The sequence below is a fragment of the Panthera uncia genome, chromosome B4, assembly GCF_023721935.1.
Source record: "Panthera uncia isolate 11264 chromosome B4, Puncia_PCG_1.0, whole genome shotgun sequence".
Lineage (NCBI taxonomy): Eukaryota > Metazoa > Chordata > Mammalia > Carnivora > Felidae > Panthera > Panthera uncia.
In genome coordinates this window covers 105,062,779-105,089,965 of record NC_064809.1, presented here as the reverse complement: position 1 = coordinate 105,089,965, position 27,187 = coordinate 105,062,779, and the positions used below count along the sequence as shown (strand labels likewise).

Genomic DNA, 27,187 nt, shown 5'->3' with positions numbered 1-27,187 from the left:
GATAACATTTCATGCCTTGTACAACTTTTTTATTTTCTCACATTTAGTTATCTCATTTTTTACATTAGGCTAGCTTTCTATGTATGTTAGTTCATTAGTTTCCAAATTCTCTAGTAAAAGGCTTCATCTACTATATGTTCATGTGTTAGTATTTTATACACATATCCACAGGTCACCCCAAAACTCTTTTCTTACAGAATATACCTCCTTTATGTTTGAGCACATACAACAATCAGGAATATTTTTTTTCTCCTCAGAGAAATTGCTCATGATGTTTTCTGTCATTGTGAAGTATTTAATCTCTAAGCCCATGCAACCTTGGATCTCTCCTCACCATCACCATAAATATTCCTTTGTCTCTTTCCTTGCGAGATCTCATGTATGTCTTTTCCATGGTTGACTTCTTTATTTTTGAGTAGTTCCTCCAGTACTTGCTGAGCAAGTTGCAAGGGAGATAACCTAAGATTTGGCATGTTTTACAGTTTTAAATTTTATTAATAGTTTCTACGTTTACAGAATTCTAGGTTGGAAATAACTTTTTCCAAGAATGTTGAATTATCTTCTGGATTCTGGGATTAATGCTGGGAATCCAATGCTTTTAGATAACTGATGCATTGCATGTGACCTGTTTTTCTTTCTTGAGGACTTTCAGGCTCTTACATTTGTCCCTAGATTTATGACATTTTTTGAAGATATGCCATAAAGATGGGTTTATTTACATTCATTTTCCTGACATTCAATGGGTTCTCTTGATCTAGAAACTGGTATCTTTTAATTTGGGGGTTTTTTGGAATGCTTTTTTTTCTGATCATTTATTTCAATCTATTTGTTATTGAATTTTCTCTCTTTTTGGATCTCCTATTATTTATCAAGGGTTGGACCTCCTGGAATAAGTCTCTTTTCTATGTCTCCTCTCATATTTCATATCACTTTGTAATTTTGTTCCAATTTCTGGGAAATTTCTTTAACACTATCTTCTAACACTATCTTCTAATCTTTTGCCAAGTTTTCATTTCTGATACCAAGTTTTTGTTTTCAGAATGGTATTTTTGGTTTTCTGACCTCTCTTTCTTATTATAGCATCTCATTCTTATTTCATGGATGCAATTTTATATCAATGACAATATTCATTGTATATTTGAAGAATCTTTTCACCTGGTAGTGTCTGTTCACCTGGTACAGTGTTTATTTAAATTGATTATTACTTTTGTTAGTTTTTTTTTTCTCTATATTTCATGTTTAAATTTGCTTCAGATCCTCCTTTGTGTGCTTATATTTTAGAGCAGGGGGTCTGTAAGGTTGATAGGAAACTCTGCACCAGTGAATGAGGCCTTTTCTGAGAGCTTCACCTTAAGACGACTTACCAGAGTCCTGTATTGGAAATACCTGATGTCAATATTTAAATGTTTCCTCTTGGACTGATAAGAATATCCAGAAACACTCTTATCATCTCTTTCCTGGAGGCTAAAGGCATGGTGCTATGGAATTAATGCTTATGTTTCCCCAACATTCCTGTGTTGAAATCTTAACTCTCAATGTGATGGCATTTGGAATTAGGGTTAGATTAGGTAATGAGGATGGGGCCCTCATGATGGAATTAGTGGCCCTGTAAGAAGAGGAATGGAGAGATCTCTTCTCTCCACATGCATGAACCAAGGGGAAGCCATGTGCATAGATAGTAAGAAAGTGGCCATGCATAAGCCAGAAAGAGAGCTCTCACTAGGAACTATGTTAGCTGGTATTTTGATTTTGACCTTCCCAGCCTCTGGAACTGTGAGAAATAAATGTCTGGGTTTTAAGCCACCTAGTCTATGGTATTTTGTTATGCCCATCTGGACCAAAAAACATGATTATCAGAATTCTGGGAGCTGAACAGGGGAAGGGGTTGGGAATTTAGCATTTAACATATACCTACATCTACTCTTCTTAGTTTTAGTGAGGTGTCAAGCAAGGATTTCCTAAGTCACAGATTCTGTTTTATCCTATTAAAAAAAATTAAGTTCAAAAATTTTGCACAGGTAATCCAGATCTCTTCACATAACTTCCACTGGGCCTAATACCATCATCCTGAAATTCTGAGTTTGAAATAGTTCTCATATTTCATTGCTAGTTTAAGCTTTTGCTTTCTCACTGTTAGTCACATATGTATGTTTTCTGGTCTATAAAATTATATTACTGTTGCCCATTTCCTATATTTGTTAGTATGTGTCTTAAAAAATATCTTCCCTGAAGTTTTAGTGAGGGTTTCCAGATCAATCATCTTTAGCTAGGAAGTCTTAGATTGACATTTAATTTTTAAAATATCATGAGAAGTAAATACTGGTGTTCTCAGTTACAGATGAGAAAACAAAGGCATGAGTCCACAGCTAGTGTATCTACATGAGATTCAAACCTGACTTCTCAGTGCAAAACAGTTGTTACTTTGTTATCTTATGTAGCCTTCTTTAGATAGAAGACTAATGCTCTCTATGATGAACTTTCTAAGGTATTGTAATAATTCTCTGAAACCTTGACAGGATTATTGGCTATCTCAAAGGACAGAAATTTTCCTATAGAGCAATAGGTGGGCATCTAATACAGATGGGCAGAGAGATTTTGTTTTCAAGGAGCAAGGGACAACAAAGATAAGGAGAAAAAAAAAAAGGTTGCCATGGACTTCTTATCTCAGAACCCACTATCTTTCCCCATTTTCTTTGTGAAGGTTAGCTCAGGAATCCAGGTGTTTTCCTCCTTATTCCTCGTGACTGTACAGAGAAGCAGCAGATGGGGAACTGGATGGCATGAGTGCCTTGTTTTTCATTTTTGAAGATGAAAGTTTTGCTGGGTATAGACTTTCATACTGGAACTTATTTTCTTTTAGTACTTTGAAGATATCATTACATTGTGCATTAGTCAGCTTGGGCTGCCATAACAAAATACCACAGACTGGATGCTTTAAGGACAGAAATTTATTTTCTTATAGTTCTGGAGGCTACAGGTCTAAGATGGAAGTGCTAAAAGTTTAGTTCCTCAGACGCCTCTTTCCTTGGCTTATAGATGGCCACCTTCTCACTGTGTCCTCACATGGTCTTTTCTCTGTGAGCATATACTCCTGATGTCTCTTTCTTTTTGGATAAGTATACCAGTCCTCTTAGATTAGAGACCCACTCACCCGACCTCATTTAACCTTAATTATCTCCTTAAAAGCTTTATCTCCAAATATAATGAGAGGGTTAGGTCTTTCAACCTGTGAATTTGGGGGTGGCATAATATATAACTGTCTTCTGGTTAACTGTCTTCAATAATATATAATTGTCTTCTGGATTTCATCATTTCTATTCAGAAGCCAGCTTCATTATTTATTATTACTGGTCCTTTGAAGATAACAAACTTTTTTTTCCTCTGGCTCTTTAAAAAAAAGTTCTCTTTTTTTCTTTTTTTTTTTCTTTCTCTCTCTCTTTTTTAGCAATTTTACTATGATATGCTGCAGTGTAGTTTTCTTTGAATGTATATGTTTTATGTTTTATGGTTCATGGAGTTTCTTAAATCTACAACTTGAAGTTTTCCTCACTTTTAGTAAATTCTCAACCATTAACTTTTCAAACATTACTTTTATGACACTCTCTCTCACCACTTCTTGGACTGTAATTACATGTGTGTGAGACATTTTTGCTGTATCTTGCATGTCTGATCTCTTTCCTGTATTTTTGATTCTCTTTCATTTCATGCTTCAATTTAGATTTTTTAAAAAATGTTTATTATTTTTGAGACAGAGAGAGACAGCAAGAGAGCACAAGATGGGTAGGGGCTGAGAGAGAGAGGGAGACACAGAATCTGAAGCAGGCTTCAGGCTCTGAGCTGTCAGTCAGCACAGAGCCTGATGCAGGGATTGAACCCACAAGCCATGAGATCATGACCTGAGCTGAAGTCGGATGCTCAAATGACTGAGCCACTCAGGCGCCCCTAGATATTTCTTTCAGACCTATTTTCCCATCTCTCCTCAGCTTTGATTAACCTGTAGTTAAATCTATCCATTGAGTTCTTAATTTCAGTTTTTTAAGTTATACTTTTCTTTTGGATATTTTTTATAAGTTCAGTATCTGTTGAAATCCTCAATTTCTTCTATATCCCTAAAGTTATTATGTATATGTCTTTAAAAATCTCCATTATCTGAAATCTTGTTGGCTCTATGTGTATCCATTGTTTCTCCTGGTGTTCAATGTTGTCTCATCTCTTTCTATGCCTGTGTGTGTGTGTGTGTGTGTGTGTGTGTGTGTGCGTGCCAAACACTGCATAGGAAAAAATGCAGAGATAATTTGAAGTTTGGGATGTTATCTATTTCTGGAGATGTTTTATGGTTGTTTCTGGCAAAAGGCTACTAGAAAGTCTATTTGCAATGCACCTAGACTGGTGACATTATCAAATGCTTTGCTTAGCTTCTCACATCTTTGTATTTTCTTCTTGACTCATAATTCTTTGCTTACTTGTTAGTTCTCTAATGACTTCAATTACATTCTTAAAAATAACTTTTCCAGCTTTTAAAGTTGTTCTCTGCAGGAGGGTTGGTTTGAATTACATAGTCTTCTCTTACCAGAAGTAGAAGTCCTCTTGTATTTTTTAATGGAAAATAAACTAACATCTCATAGTCTACATAACATGGTTTATTTCAAAAAACCTTAAGAGCTCTGAAATCCTTTCCCATTTTTAAATCATATACACACCATATATACATATACACACAAAAAATACATATAAAGTATATATGTATATGTAAATCATCTGTACATAAGGTATATATACACACTATAAAATATATAATAAATATTCTATTCTGGCTGAATTTGGGGGAAAGTAGAAAATACAAACTCTTTATAACTAATGTGGTTAAGGAAGAGTTTAATCAGCTGTTTTCTAACTTGGGATTACCATTTCCCGAATCCCCCTTATCCACAGATATTTTTTTTTAATTTTTTTAAATGTTTATTCATTTTTGAGACAGAGAGAGACAAAGCATGAGAGGGGGAGGGGCAGAGAGAAGGCAACACAGAATCCAAAGCAGGTTCCAGGCTCTGGGCTGTCAGCACAAAGCCCAAGGCAACCCTCAAACTCACGAACCACTAGATCGAGATCATGACCTGAGCTGAAGTCAGACGCTTAACCGACTAAGCCACCCAGGTGCCCCTCCACAGATAATTTTTTTAAAAATTTACAGTTTGCTTCATGCTCTACTGGACTGAATTCCTAATCAGATTTTTTTCTGTAGAAAGTTAAATTGATTCTGAACCTTATATTAAAAAATACCATGATACCGTTCAAAATATATTTAGGGAGTTTTAATTATGTTGCTTACACATATTTTTCTTTCTTATTCAAATATTATTGAGTGCCAACTATATATCTGGCTCTATTCTAAGTGCTGAGGATATAGCTAAATAAGATCTTCCCAACATGGTTCTCCCTTGGTAGAGCTTACATTCTATTAGTGGAAACACAACATTTAAGTTAAATTTTAACAATTTAGATTAAATAGGACAATAGCAGATAAATGTAATGAATGGGGCAGGTGTTGGGTGAGAGAGTCAGTAGGTAGAGAGGAAAAATTTACCAAGGTAGTGTTGTAAGAGAAAGCCCTCTCATGGGACTGGAGACACAAACTGAACAATGAGAGGGTCATTGTGCGAAGTGTGGAGGGCAGAGTTTCCAGGCAAAACAATAAAGTATAAAAGACTCAAAGTAAAAAATTTCTTATCATATTTGAGGAACTGGAAAGGGTTCTGACATTTACAGTCAGGTGGGCCATGATATGAACGATAGCTTTTGTTCTAAGAGCAATGAGAGATCATGGGAAGATTTTAAATACTTAAGTCATATAAAATGCATCATATTAAATTCTATAAAGGAGGTTAAAATACAGCACCTGACCTTCAATATTCTTTAAAGTTGAGCTTCCCACTTACTTTCCAATTTCTATTGACTCTTTCCCCAGATCCTTTTCTATTAGTCAGGTTGAAAAATAAAAACATTCATACAAAAGTTAGACAAGATTTTGCTAGTTGATTTTTAATTCTTTGTAGGTACAGGCAAACTTTTACTTTTCTAATATGAATGAAGTTTTGTTTCCTGTTTCAAAATGCTGTGGTAAGGATTTCATTATGTTATAGTAAAGCACATAGAACAGTGCCTGTACAAGTAGTGAGCAACAGGCAAGAGTAAAGAGACTATTATGATATCATATCATATAATAATTATATATTATATTATATTATATTATATTATATTATATTATATTAATTATATCATATGGTAGATAAAAGTTTATTCTGGTTATTGTGGGAACACAGTAAGTGGTGTTGTAAGCTAGAATTGAAAATTTTTCTTAAGGGATTAATGCCTGAGGTGACAAGAATTAGCCAAGTGAAGAGATTTCCTTCAAAGCATAGGACAGTGAGTCCAGTTCATCAAAGGAAACAGCATATTCAAAGATGTTATGCAAGCATCATGTAGCTCCATCTACATTTGAAGTTATTTAAGGGTATGGTCCTTTGTGTTTTTCTTCACTAAAAAAGTTTATGAAGCATCCATTATGCATTAGGCGTTATCCTAAAGGCTGTGAATACCAAGGAGATACATGTAGCTTAACATTTAGTAAGAAAATAGTAATTTGAAGTAGAGTCATTGTTGCAAACTGAGATACTGATGGACAGAGCACATTTTATGAATATTCAGATCCTTCTTTATTTTGACTAATATTGAGTCTTGCTCAGTAGAAATAAGATTGCAAACATCTCTTCTTTACAGCGTGATATCAGGTATTCTTTGGTTGCTTGCAATTATTCTCCCAGCTCTTAATACCTAATCACATTGGCATTAATAGCAAGTACTCTACACAACTACAGAAATACAAGACGTACTTTAAAACAATCTACATAATGTGACTCTGTGCCTTAAGCTGGTATTAAAAGGAAGAAAGCTAGAAGAGAAAATGCTTGTAATCATACAATAAAAAATACCACAAAGGAAGATGGTTTGGCTAGAAATGCTCTGAAGTAAAAATTATAGAAGTTGAAGGTCTTTTAATGTCTTCAATGCTCAAAAATTTAGTACAAAAATATTTGAACATCTATGATGTAAAAGGACATATGGTGTGTGTAAATCTTCAGTTTTATAAGAGGAGAAATAGAAAGCATGCTAGTGATGACAGCACCAGACTGGGAATTAAGAAAACCTGACATTAAAATCAAGTAAAATGTCCCAGGGAATGGAGGAACGAAGACAAAACTTGCCTCTCTGAGAAGGTTGTTGGGCCAGATCCAATTGTTTTCCTGGCTTGTCTAGCTTCCTTCCTTGGCTAAAGCCAAAAGTCTGAATTTGGCATTGGTTTAGAAGTAGCAAATTTTAAAATTTGAGCAGATTAGGGCAAGAATGTCACTTAATTTGTGAATAAATAATAATAAGAAAAAATGAAGCAAAAGTAGAGTGTTTACTTTTGGGCTGTGTGGAGATGTTCTCATCTATCTGAAAATTAAAATAGGTGATTAAAAATATGGTCACTTTTAGAGTCTAACAGATACGGTCCCTAATAATGTTAGATAATCATGATAATATTAATAATAATATTAGATGAGGTAGGAGTTAATTACATGGCACAAATTAGACATTTATCACCATGTTGGTACTAAACTGTTTCTTAATTTATATTAATGCAAGCTATGAGAAAGAACAAAATTGGCTATTAGTTTCCCAGAGTTTTGCCTAACTTAATCATTAGTCTTTATTTTTTTTCTTAAATATTTTGATTCTAAGGTTGTATATACATTTCAGCATTATCCAAGAACCTTTGCTCTTCATGTCTGCATTTTGTTTGATTTTTGCTGGCATTGTTTTAATAAAGAAATTATCTCCATTTCTGCTCACTTACTCTCTGTATGATCTTGGGCAAATCACCTATCAAACTCTCAAAACCAGTTCCCTCATCCGTAAAATGTTGCCAGTTATAATACATTCTTCAGAGTTTTTGAAGATTGAATCAGAGAATTTAAGTAAAACTCTTGGCACAGTACCTACCTCGCAAGAAATACAATAAATACTACCAATTGCAAGCAAGAGGAAAAAAGAATAAAGCTGTACTTTTAAAATGACTATTGCAAATGGTTACAAGTTTTGAGGACTTAACTATATATGTATACTGTGTATTTCAAGCATTTTACAAGGAGGATCTCATGTAATCCCCAACAACTAGGTACTATTAGTATCCAATTTTACATGTGAAAAATAATTCTAAACAGGGAAGTTAAATAATGTCCTCAAGGCCACACAGTCAATAAATGGTGGAATCAAGATTCAGTTCCATTCAGGCAGTTAGTGTTAGACTAACTCTGGAATCTAGACTTACATTTATTAAGCTAGGCTTCTTTTTATACCAGTGATAGCTATGGAAGAGTGATGTCAGGATGCTACACTGAGCATTTTACCATAAAAAAGGAAACTTGGTAGGAGATCTCCGAGGTAACAATCAAGAAAGTGTTTCAAAGTCTAAGGCAAGATCAGATATTGAAGCCTAAGTAAGGATTATGGGTGACCTAGGGTAAAGGAAAACAGTAATCCAACATTAAATAAATTATAAATAAATAAACAAGTCAATCAAGTAAACCAATGTTGAATCTGTAAAGTCTTCAGACTCTTAGCTTTGTCTCATAGGAATAACTGATTGATACCTAACACACTGCACATGTATGAGGTTACCCTGGGACCAGGTGTGGTCAAAAGTTCCTCAGCCTTCATAAGGTTACAGCTCTAAATCTGGCAGCTAGTCAAAAATTGTCAATATTTCATGTTATCGCAAAATAGAAGGATACTTTGTAAAACATGTCTATTAAAAGGGAATAATTCTTTACCTTATATCACTTAATATTATTTGATATTTCATCAAATATTCCTCAAATTTAAGTGTATTTTTTGCCTAATAGAGGATATGTACCACCCTCTCTGTCCTATTAGTGACATTCAGAAAAAAGAAGCAATAATACCTAAATAATTTTAGTATAATTGATAAGAGAAATCATGGAAATACCCCACAGATAATATTGCAAAGTGGAGAAGAAAATATTTTTTAAACTTAACATTAAAAAAATCACACAGTGTTATTATAAATGGGAATTATAGGGAGAAATCATCAAATAATACTATCATCTAATCTCAACAAAACCAAGGGAATTATAAGACAGTGCTGCGATGCCATTGTGCTGAGAGAATGTTTCAGATAGAACATTCAATCTAAACCTACACTGAGATTTAATTCTGATCTCCCTCACTTTTGGGGGGTAAGATGCCCAACTATTAATTTAATTTGAAATTTTTAAGGGAAAAGTCCTTCCAATGCTCTAAAATGAGATTGTGATGATAGTTGTGTTATTGTGAATATATTGAAATTCATTGAATTGTACTCTTAAATCTGGTGTATTTTATATTATAGAAATTGTATCTCAAAAGGCCTGATTTTAAAATGTGCCCTCTACTGGGAAGCTGGGGTGAGTCAGGCTACTCAGGGGGAAACCGACTGGCCCTTATGGCAAGTTAGGAAATAATGTGAGTCCAGGAAGCATGTGATGCCAGAGAGACAGGTAAAGTCACCTTGGGATTCAACCTGGCCAGCAATGATCAAATTACCTTTGCCTCACTCTTTTCCTCTTAAAAGAAGGTAGAAATAAACATACTAGGTAAAAAAAGTTCTTCCATGTACAGCTGTTTTTGCCAAGCCTATTCCTTCAAAAACAAAAAAACAAAAAAAGAACACCAACGCTGAAAGTAACTGTCAGTCACTAGATTATCTGGTACCCACATAATACATAATGACCATTCAGTGAAATTAATGAAATGACAAATATATTTGAGGTTGCAAAAAGAAAAAAAAAAAGTAAATTAAATGCATTTCATATGGACGAAAGTAAACAAAAACATATAACTTCATATCATGAAGCATAGGTAGAAATGTTCTATGTTCTATAGTCCACTTTATTTCTGTCAGTATTTGAACTATTCCTAGCATATTTTATATTAATACACAAATCTATAAATATACCATATATATATATACACATATATATATATATGGTATATTTATACACACTATTCTAGCTGGTAGCATACCTTCACACTTCACAGAACAAGATAATGCGACCTATAGAACAGGCTGGGATAGATTTCTCTTTTGATTGTGAGATGTATGCTAATTTAAAGGGCAAAAATGCCCCAATTATCTTTCTCACTAGGCATTGCCTTTCTAAAGTAACAATGCTTCTATTTAACAGATAATAGCTGTGGTATTGTTATTGATTTTAGCAGAATTTCATCTCTTTCTTTCACAGTGAAATGGTGAAATTAAGACTGTAATAAGGAAATTAACTAATTAAAACCCAAGCCCTATTTTATATTGAAAACATATTTTAATTTTGTTAAAATACTAATTGATAAGTATTTTTGGAAATACTGGTTTTTGACACCTTCAATGGTCACGAATTTTTAAAAATGTTTTTCTAAGGAAAATTTCTAATATTAAAAAACAATTGAATGGTAGAGCAAGCCTACATATACCATCATCTACTGATCCAAAAAATTCAATAATTTGCTATACTTATTTTATCTATCTTCTTATGTATATATTTACTACTAAAGAAAATTCGAGACCCCATGTCTTCCACTGCTACATACTTAACAGGCATCTAAAGAAAAGTATACATTTGGGGTTTATCAAATTTTTCTTCTGTAAATAAAAATATCTATTTTCAATATGCTATAATAATACATAATTTTTTAATAATTACTTTTGAGAGAGGGAGTCAGACAGCACAAGTGGGGGAGGAGCAGAGAAAGAAGGAGACACAGAATTTGAAGCTGGCTCTAGGTTCCGAGCTGTCAGCACAGAGCCTGACGTGAGGCTTGAACTCACAAACCACAAGATCATGACCTGAGCTAAAAATGGACACAACCGACTGAGCCACCCAGGTGCTCCAATAATGCATAAATTTTAAGACTTATTTAAAATGTATAGAAGAGTATTAAAAATTCTAAGTGGTTTACTTCCATTCAAATGTATTTTTCCTATTAGAAATTATAATCCAAAAGTATAGATAAAATTATGAATATTGTAATATTAAAGAGAAAGCAATGGCAAACTTATTGTAAGTCATGTTGGCTTCTCTGACATATTTAAATATTTCTGTTCAATAATGTAAGTCCATAATTCTTCCAAATGCTGAAATCAGAAATATAATCTGCCATTTAGATGTATAAATCCTTTACCCCAAAAGTCAGTTGGGCAAGCTTCAAATATAGTAAAATATTTAAAATTCCATAGTTTAATTTATAACATTTAATGCAATTTGTGTATATTGGCAGTAAAGTAAATATATTAGAATATCATTTCCACATGGGTTCACTTCCACTGATATTGGCTAATATCAGTCAGTGTAAAATTTGAATAAAATTAGTAACACTGATGAAATAGCTTTATAAGATTTCACATAAAAATATAAGAAATTTAAATTTATGTAAGCACTGATACAAATACTAAACTACTATGCTAATGAATCGATGCACTAAATTAGTATTTTAGCTCCAAGAGACATATTTTGACTTTTATTTAATTATACCTTATATATAATATTTCATACATGTACTTTAGGACTACTGAGAATTAAACTTTTATTTTACTGGGGTGCCTGGGAGGCTCAGTTGGTTAAGCATCTGACTCTTGGTTTTGGGTCAGGTCATAATATCACTGTTCGTGAGTTTGAGCCCTGCATCAGGTTCCGCACTATCAGGGCAGAGAGAGATGGAGAAAAAGAGAATCCCACGCAGGCTCCTTGCTATCAGTGCAGTGGGGCTTGATCCTACAAACCATGAAATCATGACCTGAGCCAAAATCAAGAATCAGATTTTAAATCAACTGAACCACCCAGGCACCCCTAAAATTTTTATTTGAGATACAATTTTCCATCTTTATCTTTTTTCTACAAATTCTTTTATTTATTTATTTTTTTAACTTTTTCTTTTAATTCTAGTTACTTAACGTACTATATTAGTTTCAGGTGTATGATACGGTGATTCAACAATTCCATACTCCATCTTTACCTTTTTTACCTATGTGTCTATGATTAAACCATACCTTCAAAGTAATCATCTCTTCTGGGCTGTGCCTTCTTTGGTGATTTTGTAACAGAAACTTTATTTTCATTGTTTTTGAATAATTCTAGGCAAACAGTGGGATCTAGACAAAAAGAGCAAGATAAGACAAAAGTTCAGCTCTGGCTCATTCTATCTCTGAAGTGGCTATATTTTTTTATGATAGTATTAAAAAATAATACCCACTCTATAAATCACTGTGATATTGGTAATTGTGTCAAAGTTTCATAATATGAAATAGTAACTAACCATTCACATATTCTTGGTTTTCTGATTAAGTACATAGCCAATAATTAATACAGAGCACAGAAATGCTAATAATGTGAAAAAATCACATAAACACTTTCTAGTAATGGCATCATCTTTTTATTTTGGGAATTGTTTTACTGTTTATTTTAGCTCCTTTCTTAAATTCCTGATTTCTGCTGGAATAAAGTAAAATTTCTATAAATTCATAATAGGTGAAAGCTATTATTACAGGAAAGGCCATATACCCTACTATTCTCTCCTCTACATATGAGGAGCTGGGAGAAAGGAGATGTAAGCAAGACAACTGATAGGAGAGACAAAGATCATTTCATTAATTTTATGGATAAAATAACGGTTTTGCTTTTGTCCTAATGTATTATATTTACATAACAAAGAATTTATGGAAATTCTATATACATTTTATAGCCAAGAGCACTCTAAATCTATTAATTTTACAAAATAAATGGGATGATTGTAAATATAGGGCCCTATAATTTACTGGTAATGAATGATTCTATGGAATGTAAATTGGAGATTTGGTGCAGTTGTACTTTTTGCTTATTGAAGAACTGTGAGAAAAGAAAATAGTGGTGTAAGTAATGGAGTAGAATAAAGAATGGAAATTTATGCATTTCAAGTAGGTTAACATAAAACCACATTTAAGGGCAGCATACATTTCTTAATATCTTACATCATCTTGCAAAAGGATAACTTAAAATCTTTAATTAATATCTAATGCAGTAACATTGAATATGCTAAATAGAAAAATAAGATTTTAAATAGTGTAAAGCTCAAACTACATACTTCAATTAAATGCTAAGATAGCATATTTTTAGAATATTATTAGAAAAACAGAATAGTAGTTGTAGAGTTATTTTTCAAGCATGTGGAAACTGAAGATTTCCATTAGTCTTTTAGCAATAATTACCCTTACTAATAAGCATGATTTCCATGGTTCACAGAGATTATATTTCTCAAGATTAGGGAAAATACTAGTCAATATTTGGGCATGTCTCATAATTATATGTGACCTAAGGTATTGTAAGAGTTGGGTGTGTCTATACGAATTCAACATAAATTAGAAATAAGAATAACATATTTTTTAAAAATGGTGTCTATGTATTTAATAAAACATATATTACATATTGTCTAAGTCATTTATGAAAAACAATGCTTACATGTCAAAAGGAGCATTAGTCAGTCAGGGAAGACAGATTACCATGGGCTTATGTTCTGTATGATACCTTATAACCTACTGATCTTTCTACATGTTCTCCTGTTCTTGCTATTCCATTTCATCTATGCGCGTCCTGAGCAAAGACATTACAATTCGACAGAACTGGATTAGACCTGAGACCTAATTTTTACTAGTTGTGTGACTCTGGGAAAATTGCCCTCTCTCCTTCACTTCTCTATGCAAGAGAAATAATATTAACTTTGAAATACTACTGCGAGAACTAATGAAATAATGTATGTAAAGCATCAAGACTCATGTCTGCAAAGTGTCAGTGCTCAACAAATGCTGGCTAGTAAACATATAACCACAACATAAATAAGAATAATATTTCCAACTTGGCAATTCTATTCTCAGAAAAGATCTTAAATCCTCCATAGAATAAGATGATATTAATTGATGGTCCATAATTGGCTTCATTTTACCCATTTTATTTATATAGCACACAGAATAATAGCTGTAGATCTTTTATAAATACTTTGGTACTCCTTTGGGCAAATAATCTCTCCATGACTTGATTTCTTAATATGTAAAACAGAGAAAAAAATAGCACTTTCCTCATATTATTATCAAGATTAAAGAATACATACAAAAATATCTAGAAAAGTTGTCTAGCTCAATTTACTCAAAAAAAAATTTTACTCTACAAGGGCGCATAAACAGTGCTATATTTTCAATATCCTTTCATTTTAAAACATTCTGATTGCAACCTTTAATTTATTTAAAACTTACATTAATTCAAATTTCAAAGGGATAATACAGAAGCAAGAAACAGTATTCTAGATGGGGGAAAAAAATCACTTGATTGTGATAGCCCCTGGAAATACCACTGTGAAATAAGACACTACTCTTACCCTCAAAAAATACCCTCAAAAAATAAGCTAGGATACAAACTTATTGTAAAGAGTTCAGCTTGTGAAACCTTTTTCTTGCATCATAAAATCAATTTTGTACATTTAAATCTACCCTCTGAGGTCATCAATGGCAAGTCTATGTTGCTGTTTTAAAAATCTTTTGTCACCCAGTATGGCTTGCCCAATGTCCGGGAAATAGATTTTAAATATATCTTTATAAAATACTTAAAGAAACCTATAAGTAAGTTGAGTTTCTATTATGTGTGTGGTTCCATACTCAACACTTCATTATCTCATTTAAGTAACATAACTTTATTTAGGCATTAGAACAACCTTAAAATTATTTCATCTCCTATATAATCTCTTTTCAGTTTCTACAGTCCTAATCTTAGCTCACTGGTTGATCTTATTCTTGTTAACTTCATACATAAAAACCTGGTTATTACCCATTTTTTGTATGTGCAAAGTACAGCTGTGCTGTAAAATATGTTTTAAGTCTGATGACTATTTCATCATTTACTTACTAATTTAAATTTGCCTTCCCAAATAGAAACATATATTTAAATGACTATAATATACATACCCAGTCATACACATACACACAAAGGTATTTAGTGACTTTTATCTCATTTACTGCTGATTCAGTTAATAGTTGTTAATTGAATATCTACCATATGCCAGGTATGATATTAGGTGGGGAACAAGGAGTGTCTTCACCTCAAGGATCTTACTATTCAAATGGATTTTATTATTGTTTTGCTAGCGCAACGAAGTTAATGTTTGATCAAAAAATGTTTTTATTTTATTTATTTTGAGAGAGAGAGAGAGAGAGAGCGCACGAGCAGGAGAGGGACAGAGAAAGAGAGAGGGAATCCCAAGCATGCTCAGCACAGAGCCTGACGCCAGGCATGATCCCACAAACTGTGAGATCAGGACCTGAGCCAAAATCAAGAGTCCAACGCTTAATCCAGGCACCACATGACCAAAATTCTTATAAATTATTTTTAGAAATCACTGAAGTAAACAAAACAAATTATCAATAAACTTAATTTTGTCACAGTTCTATCTATTCTAGTCCCTTTTGATCCTTCACATTCATTGTTTACCTTATCATTTTGCAACCTGATCTCTTTGTGGTAGCCCATGACTGCTCAAGTCACATTAAAAAGTTCGTCTAACTTATTTTCTACCTGGCTTAATTCTTGACTACAAATACATGTTACCAATACAGTCTCAAGCTATTTTCATCACTGAAATAAAATGAACAAGTATTTATTGAGTGCTTACTATGTACTTGACACTGTGCTAGGTGTTACAAACTGCTGCAAGATGATTCTTATCCCTAGTGTAGCCCTACCTTTAGAACTAAATTAACTTCTTTTGCTTCATTCTACTCTTTCTTCACTCAATGAAATTTGAAATGTGATATGCATAAATATGATAAATATTGAAAGACCACATTGTGTTTTTGTCCTTATATTCTTAGCCTTTAAACTTTTTAAGGGCTCTCCACCCAAATCCCTATACTCAGAACTTATCCTCTCTGAGAAGTGTTCCACATCAAAACAAAGCACTTACTCTCTTCCCTGACCCTGTTCCTCTCAATCTTGCTACCAGTCAAGCTCATTACTTTTAGGTTATTAACTCTTATGTTTTCAGTAAACCAGCAACTCACATCTTGCACATCATGCTTTCCATGGTAGTTATACACCCTAACCTTCCCTGCGTATTCGCTAAATTCCAACACAGATCACCAAATTCTAAAATTACTTCTGTGCATGAGGCAACAGTAAATACAAAAAGACAAACCAATAAAAACTCCATAAAGATAAGACCAGTCATTACTGGTTCATGCTTATGTCCATCATGAGAAAAACAGCAATAAGTTACTAGGAATAACAATAATCAGAACCCAAACTCAAACTAAGTAAATATAACGCTTCACAATTTTAGATTTCATCCTCTGACTTCCAATCAATTCCTCTTCCCTCTCCCTCTTCTGGCTTTTTCTGTTTAAAGCAGATGACTTCTTTTATCCCAGTAGAAGTCATTAATACTGACTCTCCCCTGATGGTTGCCTACCCTGTATGTTTCCTTGGCCCCTTGCTTCTTTATTAGTCAGCAAACTCAGTGGTATTCCTCCCCTATCTGCAACTTTCTTTGAATAATTGACCCCCAGCCTTTTGCCCTATTTTCACTCTCATCTTCAAACAAAAATTGTGGACTCATATCCCTTGGCTAATAAATACACGTATAAGATATAAACGGGAAGTATTATGCTACTGAGCAACTTGTGCTAAGGTTTTTCATGGTAGAAATTTGAATTAAAGCTTCCATAACCTGTGCATTTATACCCCACTCCTTGAGGATTACAGCTTTGTTAGGTTGGAGGACATAATTGATTCCATTTCATTAAAAGTTTCTATCCTCCGATGTTTCACCTACCACCCTCCCTACCCCCACAAAGATGGATAGTCTCCCGTAGTTTTATGGACAATGTTGCCCTCTGGTGGCTTATGATTTTCAAGTTGGCATGTTATCCATGTAATATATATATATATATATATATATATATATATATATCCATGAATATTTGAAAATTACTATTAATTTTTAAGTGTTTAATATAATTGAAGTATCTAAAGCATCATTTTAACTTCTTAGTAAAAGTTTAAAATTATGGCCATTATTTTAGGCAGATTTAAATAAGGTAGTAGGATTTTACATATTGAATTGTAAACTGGAAATGTACTAGAAAGTTCTTTTTCTGTATGAAGAAAACCAGAGGTACAATCTTATACGATTCATTCACACATACAAAATGACATAAGTGCTACATTATTAATCTAGTAAAAGACTAAAGTATTATAATTGGAGAAGATCCCACTGATTTTCTTGTTCATTATTTCATCCTTAATCTTACCTTGAGTATTTCTATTCTGAGTATCTGCTGTGACGAGGCAGTAGAGAAAAAGAATGAGGAGAATTTAAATGTCATCATTAAGTTGTACATTATGGAATTCAAATTTAAAAGAAAAAAATTACTTGTATTTCATTAATCTAATAATATTTTGATTAAACAAAAGCAAAACAAAAGCTTAACAAGGGTACAAACTCAGTAGTAAGAATGCAATTTGGTTTACAATCATGCAATTAGAGTAATGATATCCATAAAAATTATACAATTGCCATTTTAGACCTTTACCTAACAGGTCTGCTTAATGGCCACTGGCAAAATGTTAAATTTAAAATTAGGTTGTTAATTTGTATGTTTGGTTGTCCTTTTACATTTGTTACTCTATCATGCCACCTTGTGACAGATAAAAAATGTTTGATTTTGCCTGATAATTATTACGTCTAATTTTTGTCCTTTAACACAATGGTTTTTTGTATGAGCATATATTCCTTATTAAAACTTTTGCTAAAACATATTATTTACTATGCTGATTTATTAAAAATGATTTTAACAACAAAAATCACTTAGTTATAAGAATGAGCAAGAAAGATCTATACATTTCCAGAGATAGATTCTAAGACAGATTTTTTCTTAGCTTCACTATCAGAAACTATTACAAACATTGTGAATATCTTTTAAAAAATAGACCTTGAACATAAGTAATAATTATTTGTTGAACATTGGCTGAAATAGTACTTATGCCACTTCTAATATCTGAACTTCCCCCAGGAATTTCAGAAACTTTTATTATTCTCAAAACAGCTATTTAAAGAATGTTTGTTGGTACTACTGAAGATGAAAAAAATATATACATCAAAGCAATAAAAAAGTTTGTCAAACTACTCTGACTTACTATACTGGATTCCATTTCCCTAGGACTGAAACAAAGTCTCACTATTGTTAAGAGTTTGGAGTTACTAATCCTTGGGAACCACCTTATAGTATTGTGTTCACTGAGTCCTGAGGAACTTAATAGGAGTTTATAAAACAAGACTGTGGGAGGCACAAAGCAAGTCAGCACAGAGCTGTCAGCACAGAGCCTGACGTGGGGCTCAAACTCAGGAACCCAGAGATCATGACCTGAGCTGAAGTCAGATGCTTAATTAACCAACTGAGTCACTCAGGCACTGCTACCTTTTCTTTAAAAATGTTTAAAATTTCAATCTTTCAAACTTTACAAACTGTTAGCACACAACAAAAAGTACTAGAACTATCTCAAAAAGATAAACGATGTCACTAATATAACAAACACCAAAAAAAGGAAAGTTGACATTTTGGAATATAAAAATAAATCATCAGAAATTTATCAATAAAGTACTGTGCCAAGAAATATCAGCTATTCCTTGGAAACTATGAGTATCTTGGTTATTATTATTATTGTTTAATGTTTACCTTTATTTTTCAGAGAGACAGAGGAGAAAGCGAGAGAGTGTGAGTGAGGGAGGGGGAGAGAGAGAGGGAGATACAGAATCTGAAATAGGCTCCAGGTTTTGAGTTGTCAGCACAGAGTCCGATGCAAGGCTCGAACTCACAAACCATGAGACCATGACCTGAGCAGAAGTTGGCCACTTAACTGACTGAGCTACCCAGGCACCCCTTATTATTTAAAAAAAGAAAATATATATATATTTTTTTTCTTAGAATTCCACCAGGGAATTAATGATTAAAATAATAAATAGAAGGAGTCATCATTAAGTATTACTTAAATAATAAATAGGAAATAATAAATAATTTTTAAATAATAAATAGGAAAATTAATAAAGATAAAAATTAATCTTCTAAATGCTTCTTTGTATACTTAAATAAGCTAGAACTACAAGATAAATATAGATTCTTTGCTTTTCTCAGGACTGATGGTACTTTTACAAAAACATTTCACTGCCATTAAAATCTCAAAAATTCTCAAAATCTACAAAAGAAGCTAATGAATGAGAAAAATTCAAAACCAGTTTTTTAAAAAAAAGGTCACATTACTTATATCAAGTCTATGTGTCCATGAGTAAATATTTATAAAATTATAAGTAAATGCAAAGTTACATACAATATGCTAATAATTTTAAGTAGTTTTAATTATGAAGTCATAATAATGTGCTGTTTCTTGCTCTGACACCTATAAACTACTCCACATATTAGGTAATGATACTAAAATGATCAAAAGTATCCAAAGAATGATTTGAAGAATCAAGTGGGATAGAAAAAAAGGGTGCCACTGAACATTTCCCAAGTTCTACATAATTGTGAAGATATACACTGTACTTCTTTTCCAAAATGTCAAGTTGTGAAGCCTTCAGAGCTAATGTTCATGGAACAAACGAACTTATAGAAATAGCTTATTGAATAATCAAGCAATTTAAAAACAAAGGAATAACCACATGAAGCAGACACTCTAGAATCAACATTTGTCAAAATGAACCAACTTAGAAACAAATTACAGCATAATTCTCAGTGCACAATAGATAGAATAATCAATGAGAAAGTAGATAAGAAACAGAGGGAAAGTGAAAATAGCACTTAAGTGTATAACAAATCATTTAACGTAATAACATAATTTTCTCTAAGTTTCCTTGGTTGAGTTTTCAGAATTATTACCTTAGACGTATTCATAACTGCACATTTCATTTTGGTTCTTATTAAATGTTATTAAATACGATTTGGTAAAGAATATTTTAAGACAATTTATCTTCAATATCAGACACACATTATTATTCAAAGAGCATTCACAACCCACCTAATTTTTTCCTTAATTTCTTTGATTTCATCTTCTGTGCTCTCTTCAACATTTGCTGAGCAGTAGCAATGTCCTTAAAGCCCCTATTAATAGATTGCATAAAGGAAAAACAAATATTCAGACCACATTTATATATACATAGATATACAAACACACATATCTGAATTATATCATACTAAAACAAATTAGATTCCATTTAAGAACCTATAATTTAACAGATGTATAGTTTCTTAAAAACTAATAATTCTTAAAGTCTTGAAAAATGTCTATCCTAAAAATTTTAAAGTCTCTCAATTTCTTAATATTTTAGTTTAAAATACACCACATACCATTCTTTCGAAATTTTTTCTTCTTTTTCAGATTTTAGCGAACTCTTTCTGCTGATCTTTGATTCAGGTGTCCAGGACAAAGTTCTGTGTTCTGGTCTGGCGATAGAAAAAACTACAGTAACTGAATCAACACAAGAATATCAGCACGTTTTAAAAAACTACAAGCTATTTATGTTGTTTCAAACTCAGAAATAAAATCTATTTAAGTTACAGAAAAACTTTATCTTGAAAAGTAATAAAAGTCTGCCATTAATTTAAAATGTTTACATTTCAATTACTTGAAGCATATTTCAATCCTTTTGTCGAAAGAAATGCAGCCCTGGAATTTTTATTCTAATCCTTATCTCTACCTATATCATAGTATTTTAAAGTTCAGTTGTTTACAACAGTTAATGACATTATTTCACTGACACTTTTGTAGTTGTTTTAATGAAGCTACCTCACACTCTTTTTTTTACTGAAAACTCCGTAAAAATCATTACATTTTAACACTGAATGTTTTCCCATCTTCTAAGCAGATAAATTTGTACTTAATTTTCATCATTTTACCACTTTTGTAATAAGTATAGTATTCTCGTTATGGGTTGATCCTCTAAAAGAGTAATTTAGCTTACCTGCTATTAAACTGTGAGTGTTCTGATGAAAACAAATTTTCTTTCTCATTACATAGCCACGCTTGAGCTGGATGGCTTGGTAAATTCAGTGAAGTATCATCATATTTTAAGGTTCCACAGAACTTATCAGAAAAATAATGTATATTAAGTATAAAATAAATGGAAAAATTCTAGCACTTATATCATATTACTTTACATGCATATTATTCAGTAGCCTCCCAAGGGAAACACATACAAAAACTGAAAATTATAATAAAATTAAATTTATGTAATACACATGTAAATGTCCTTTATTGTAGTGGTAAGGGATATGTTTTTTTGGTACAGTTTGCATATACAGAGTGATTAATAGCAAAGATCTTAAAAAATATCAAAAAACAAAAACTTCAAAGATTATCAAATAAATAACAGATATTGCAGTCCATTGACCTCTGACTGAGAATCTTCAGCTGTTGCCCTCTTAATGCATATTTTTGTATTTTTAAAGTGCTGTCAACTAGTGATTTTAGTCTGCTGCCAAATATGCAGCTGAAGTATATCATTTTTTTTTTTGCTACTGTGAAATAAAGTGTTGAAAGAAATCCAAAATAAAGAAAAAAATTAGAAGCAAACGAAAGAAAAGCTACATGAAAAATTACATCTGGGGATGAGGAGGAAGTCAGAGGCTTCTAAAAGTAATTGTGTTTTTCAAGTCAATAAATTGCATTATTAATCACTGCAGCACGGCATAACCTTAAGAAACGAACAAAGATGGAGCATTAAGAGATTTCCATGACATGTTACCTTTGGCCAGTGCAGCTGGTTCGGGAGAAGCAGTGTTTGTGAAGGGAAGCGGGCGGAATCTAAAGCTAGCCATTCTTTCTCTAAGGCAGCCTGCAAATAGTAAACATTAATGTACATAGTTCAGTTTGCATAAAGTTTACAAAGAATCTTTGAAATTGTCTTTTACAAACATTAAGAGAGCGTAGGATTTTTATTTATAGGAAAATGTGCTACTTGCTATTGTGAGATGTTATGCATCTATTTAAAGCAAACATTGTAAAAAATAGAAGAGTTTTCACCCCCAAGTGGGATAAAGTGAGAATTTGAATGCTCAAGTGTTACAGAAAATAAAGAGGTGCAGACTGTTCCGTGTATTTAACTGTTTGATAATTATGACTCTGAGCCAACTCTAGATGTGACTGGGGGACAGAATCTTTCATCTCTTTTTAATGCAAACTTTAATATTTTCAACCAAACCTCAGTATTGAAAATTTATGGTTATTTTAATATTACTATCATTTTTTCCATGTACACTGTCTATAAGATAGATTTTCCTTAATTTTTTCAAATATTTCACAAATTTTCTGAATAGATGGAAAATGAATTTTGTGGCAACATAAAAATCATGAATCCTAACATTATAGTCTCTAATTCAAGTGTGTGAATGATAAAAAATATATATAAATTTAAATTTTAAAATGATTCTATTTAAGTCCCTTCACTTTTTATCTTATCTTTATTCCATTTATGTAATTATCAAATTTATTTTATATTTTCACAATGGTATACTAATTATGCTAGTGTTATATAATTAGGATATAATTATCCAAATTTTTTTTGCTTGCATTATCTAATATGGTTTAGAATAAACTTCTGTGGTTCTATAATGTTTCGGGAATTTTTACAAGAAAAGATCAGATGCTCATGAACTTGTTTTTTAAAAGGTTGTAAAATATTCAAACATTTTGGATTTAAAAACTAGAATGATTATATTCTGAGGAGAACTAAATGCAATTTTCCATTTATACAATTTCAGTGTTTCTTGACCATCTCTTGAAAGACCACTGAGAAGGAAAAACTAAGAAACCCTGACTATAGGCTAGCAGTGCAATGACATATTTTTACTTATAGAACTTAGAATAACTATTTAAATTCATGTTATTTGAATAAATAGGAAACCTCTACTCAGTTGTTTGACAGGTACATTGTCCAATTTTTTCCAGGCAAACATTTTAACACATATATCACAGTTATATATCAGTTACATATGGTTTAAGAATATGTATCTTGTTTAAAAAGTGTTATTTACGATGCAAACAGGATTCAGGGTTCAGATTTTTAAAAAAAAATTTTTAATGTTTATTTCATTACTTATGAGAAAGAGAGAGAGACAGAGTGTGAGCAGGGACGGGGCAGAGAGCGAGAGGGAGACACAGAATCTGAAACAGGTTCCAGGCTCTGAGCTGTCAGCACAGAGCCCAACTCAGGGCTCAAACTCACAAACTGTGAGATCAGGACCTGAGCTGAAGTTGGACACTTAACTGACCGAGCCACCCAGGCTCCCTTAGAGCTCAGATTTTTTAATTCTTCCTTGTGTATGACAAATAAAGAAAAATCCAGTTCCATCCCAGGAAAGACCAAGGCCTATGGCATATCAGCTAGCATCAAATTCGAATTCTTAATCTGGTGAAAACTACTAAAGTGAAGAGAAAATGTGAAAATGTGGAGATGATATGATAAAAGGCAGTCCCAGAAGATTCTGGGAAGATGGCGGAGTAAGAAGAACTGGGAACCTGTCTCCCAACTTAGAAAATGATTGCACTGGCAGAATCCATCTGATGTAATTATTTTGGAATTCTGGCATCTATTGAAGGCTTATAACTTCCAGGGGAAGACTTGGATGGTAATTTGTGGTTAATTTTATTCAATATCAGCTTTTAGCACAGTAGCAGCTATTCTATACTCTGGGGCTCTGAGGCAGGCAGCTGTTCATGTGTTCCAGGAGCAGCCTGCACACAGCTTGTAGAGCCAGGGTGGACAATCAGGACAGTAACCTCCAAGTATCGGTATCTATGCACTGATCATTGATTATTACTTCTGATCACAGAGGTGCAAAGAAGTGGGTATCCTTTGCTGCACTTCTATTGTTGCAAGCCCCTGCCCTACCAGCTAAGTGATCTCCAGGGGATTTCATGGACTGCTATTCTCCCCAACCCCTTCATTTTTCTTTATTTCATCTTTTGGGAGCCATTAAAGACTAAGATATGCTTTTTTTTTTTCCTTAAGGCTAGAACATTAAAAAGCATCTGTATATATGTAGGAAATTAGAAAGTCAACATGCATGTCCAGGGAAAGGCACAGGCTCAGAAAAGACCTGAGAAGACCTTAAGTTTGTAACTCAGGGTGACCCTCAGCACAGAGATAGCCTATAATAATCAATACAAAAACAAAAACAATAAAAGCAAAAACAAAACCCCAGCAAACCTTGGGGAAGAGAATCTAATTTCTAGAATTACTGTAATTATTAGATTCAATGTCCAACTCTAAATAAAGAAATCACAAGCCTTACAAAGAAACAGAAAAGTTTATGGCCCATTCAAAGCAAAAATAAATAAATCAACCAAAACTACCCCTACAAAAAGACCTCATGGCAGATCTACTAGGCAAAGACTTTACAAATAATTGTTTTAAAGACACTCAAAGAAGTAAAAGGAGAGAAAATGGTATATAAACAGAATGGAAATATCAATAAAGAGATAGAAAATCTAAAAAGACACCAAGAAGAAATGCTAGAGCTGAAAAGCACAATAGCCAAAATAAAATATTCACTAGTGGGATTCACTAGAGAGATCTATTTCTGAGTAGGTAGATAAAGGAATCAGTGAACGTGAAGACAGGACAATGGAAATTATCAAGTCTGAGGAATAGAAGAAAAAATAAAAGATTGAAGAAAAGTGAACAGAACCTAAGGGACTTGTGAGACACTATCAAATGTACCAACGCATGTACCATGGGAGTCACGGATGGAACAGAAAAAAATAAAGAGGTAGAGAGCATGTTTGAAGACACAATGGCTAAAAATTTCCCAAATTCAGTGACTGACCTGAATATAAACATCCAAGAAACTTAATGAACTTGAAGTACAAGGAACTCAGAGACCCAAACCAAGACACATAATCAAACTTTCAAAAGCAAAAGATACAGAGAATCTTGAAAGGAGCCAATGAGAAGCAACTTGTCACATATAAGGAATCCTCACTAAGACATCCAGCAGATTTCTTATCAGAAAGTTTAAAGTCCTGAAGGCAATGGGTTGAGATATTCAAAATGGTGAAAGAAAACAACAACAACAAAACTGTTAACCAAGAATCGTATATTGTCAACTGTCCTTCAAATTCAGGGGAGAAATTCAGATAGTCCCAGATGAACACAGGTTGAGAGAGTTTGTTATCATTAGATCTGCCCTGAAAGAAATGCCTAAGGGAGTCCTGCAGGTTGAAATGAAAAGACTAGACAGCAGTTCGAAGCCATATGAAAAAACAAAGATCTCAGTAAAGAGAAATACATGGGAAAGTATAAAAGCTAATATTATTGTAACAACGGTTTGTAACTCTACTTTTTGTTTTCTATATGACTTGAGACTAATATATTTTAAAACTATTAATTTAAAAGCTAGTATTATTGTTACTTTGGCTTGTAATTCCACATTTAGTTCCCCACATAATTTAAGATAGTAATTCATTTAAAGGAGTTATTAGTTTAGGTTTATACAGAGGCAATTTTGTGATATCAACAACCAAAAGTGGTGGAGGTGGAACTGTAAAGGAGAAAGTTTTTGGATGCTTTTGAAGTTAAGATGGTATAAATTCAAACTAGAATGTTACAGCTTTAGGATATTAAGGGGGATTAAGGAGTTATTGTTTAATAGCTATGTAGCTTCAGTTTTGCAGAATGAAAAGAGTTCTGGATATGGATTAATGGTAACACAACTTTATGAATGTATTTAATATCACTGAATACCACTTAAAAATTAAGATGATAAATTTTATGTTATGTGTATTTTACTACAATAAAAAAAATTGGGGGGAAATTTTTAAAGGTAATGTGCCACTAAAGGACTGACTGTGGAAAAGGAGCAGTATTGCCAGGTGAGAAGCTTGATTTATACACTGTTTTTGCTTTTTTTTTAAATATACAAACAAACAACTTTTTTTTTCTTTTAAACACCTGCCAACCACCTCCTTTTTACATTCTCTGGGACTCCAGCTGTTTCCTTTCTACAGCAGGACAGGGACTCACAAAGCAGAGTGATTTCTTTGCCATTTCACATAGATGTAGATGGAAGTCTCTTTCTTAAAAAAGCTATCTAAAGTCTGGGGAAAAATGTAGTCTTTAAATTGATACATAAAAGTGAAGAAAACTTTGAAAATCATTTTTCTTAGTTTTTAATTCAATGTCACAAACTTTTATAAGATGCCAGAACAATTCTTTAACTACTATCTCAGAAATTTCTAGAAGCACAAAGAGAAGGTTTAATATAAAATGCTAAAGATGCTCTTAGTAATTATATAATCACAACCAAAAAATATTACCAAGACTACTGATTTATATGAGTTCAAGTTTATTAATATCAAGTATATTTGGCAGTACTTAGAACGTTGAAAAAAACTTTCAAAATGTTAGGAAGAAATGGCCAAGATTATAAATATACTACTGTTTTAAAAATGTATATTAATATATCATGCTTACCACTGGACATTTATACAAATTTCAGTTATTGCTTAAGAAAACCTTCTGTTCAGATATCCTTTAACTTACAACTGAGGATCTGGAAAGCTTTCTAGTTATTAGAAGACTACTAACAAATTTATTACATATTAAAAATAAACTTGAACTTAGATTTGTAACTGTGTGTTCACAATTGAATGTTTAACCAGATATCCATGTATTTGTCTTTTTTTTATTTGAGAGAGAGAGAAAGCGGGAGGGGGGGGAGAGAGAGAGAGAGAGAGAGAGAGAGAGAGAGAGAGAATCTTAAGCATGCTCCACACTCAGCACAGAGCCTGATGCAGGGCTCGATCCCACAACCTGGGATCATGACCTGAGCTCAAATCAAGAGTCGAACGCTCAACTGACTGAGCCACCAAAGCACTCTAATCATGTATTTGGCTTTTGATCAGAAAAGAAATCATTATTCTATAACCCAACTTTGAAAGTCTAGAAAATAAGGATGTTAAAAAGAGGAGGAAAGAAAGAAAGAAAGAAAGAAAGAAAGAAAGAAAGAAAGAAAGAAAGAAAGAAA

General features: G+C 32.7%; 1 protein-coding gene across 6 annotated transcripts in view; it reads right to left on the bottom strand.

The window, feature by feature from the left end:
* Positions 1–27,187, bottom strand: part of LRRIQ1 (leucine rich repeats and IQ motif containing 1) — a 210,475-nt gene that overhangs the window by 77,862 nt on the left and 105,426 nt on the right. For 2 of the 6 annotated variants that reach the window (XM_049626027.1, XM_049626022.1), the window contains 6 exons: positions 21,907–21,996; positions 21,124–21,245; positions 20,510–20,605; positions 20,181–20,263; positions 17,420–17,446; positions 12,143–12,244 (listed from right to left, as the gene is read on the bottom strand). In XM_049626027.1, the coding sequence (XP_049481984.1) occupies positions 12,143–12,244; positions 17,420–17,446; positions 20,181–20,263; positions 20,510–20,605; positions 21,124–21,245; positions 21,907–21,996 (520 nt within the window). The remainder of the gene's footprint in view (positions 1–12,142; positions 12,245–17,419; positions 17,447–20,180; positions 20,264–20,509; positions 20,606–21,123; positions 21,246–21,906; positions 21,997–27,187) is intronic. The other 4 variants (XM_049626024.1, XM_049626026.1, XM_049626023.1 and 1 more) reach the window with 3 other exon arrangements.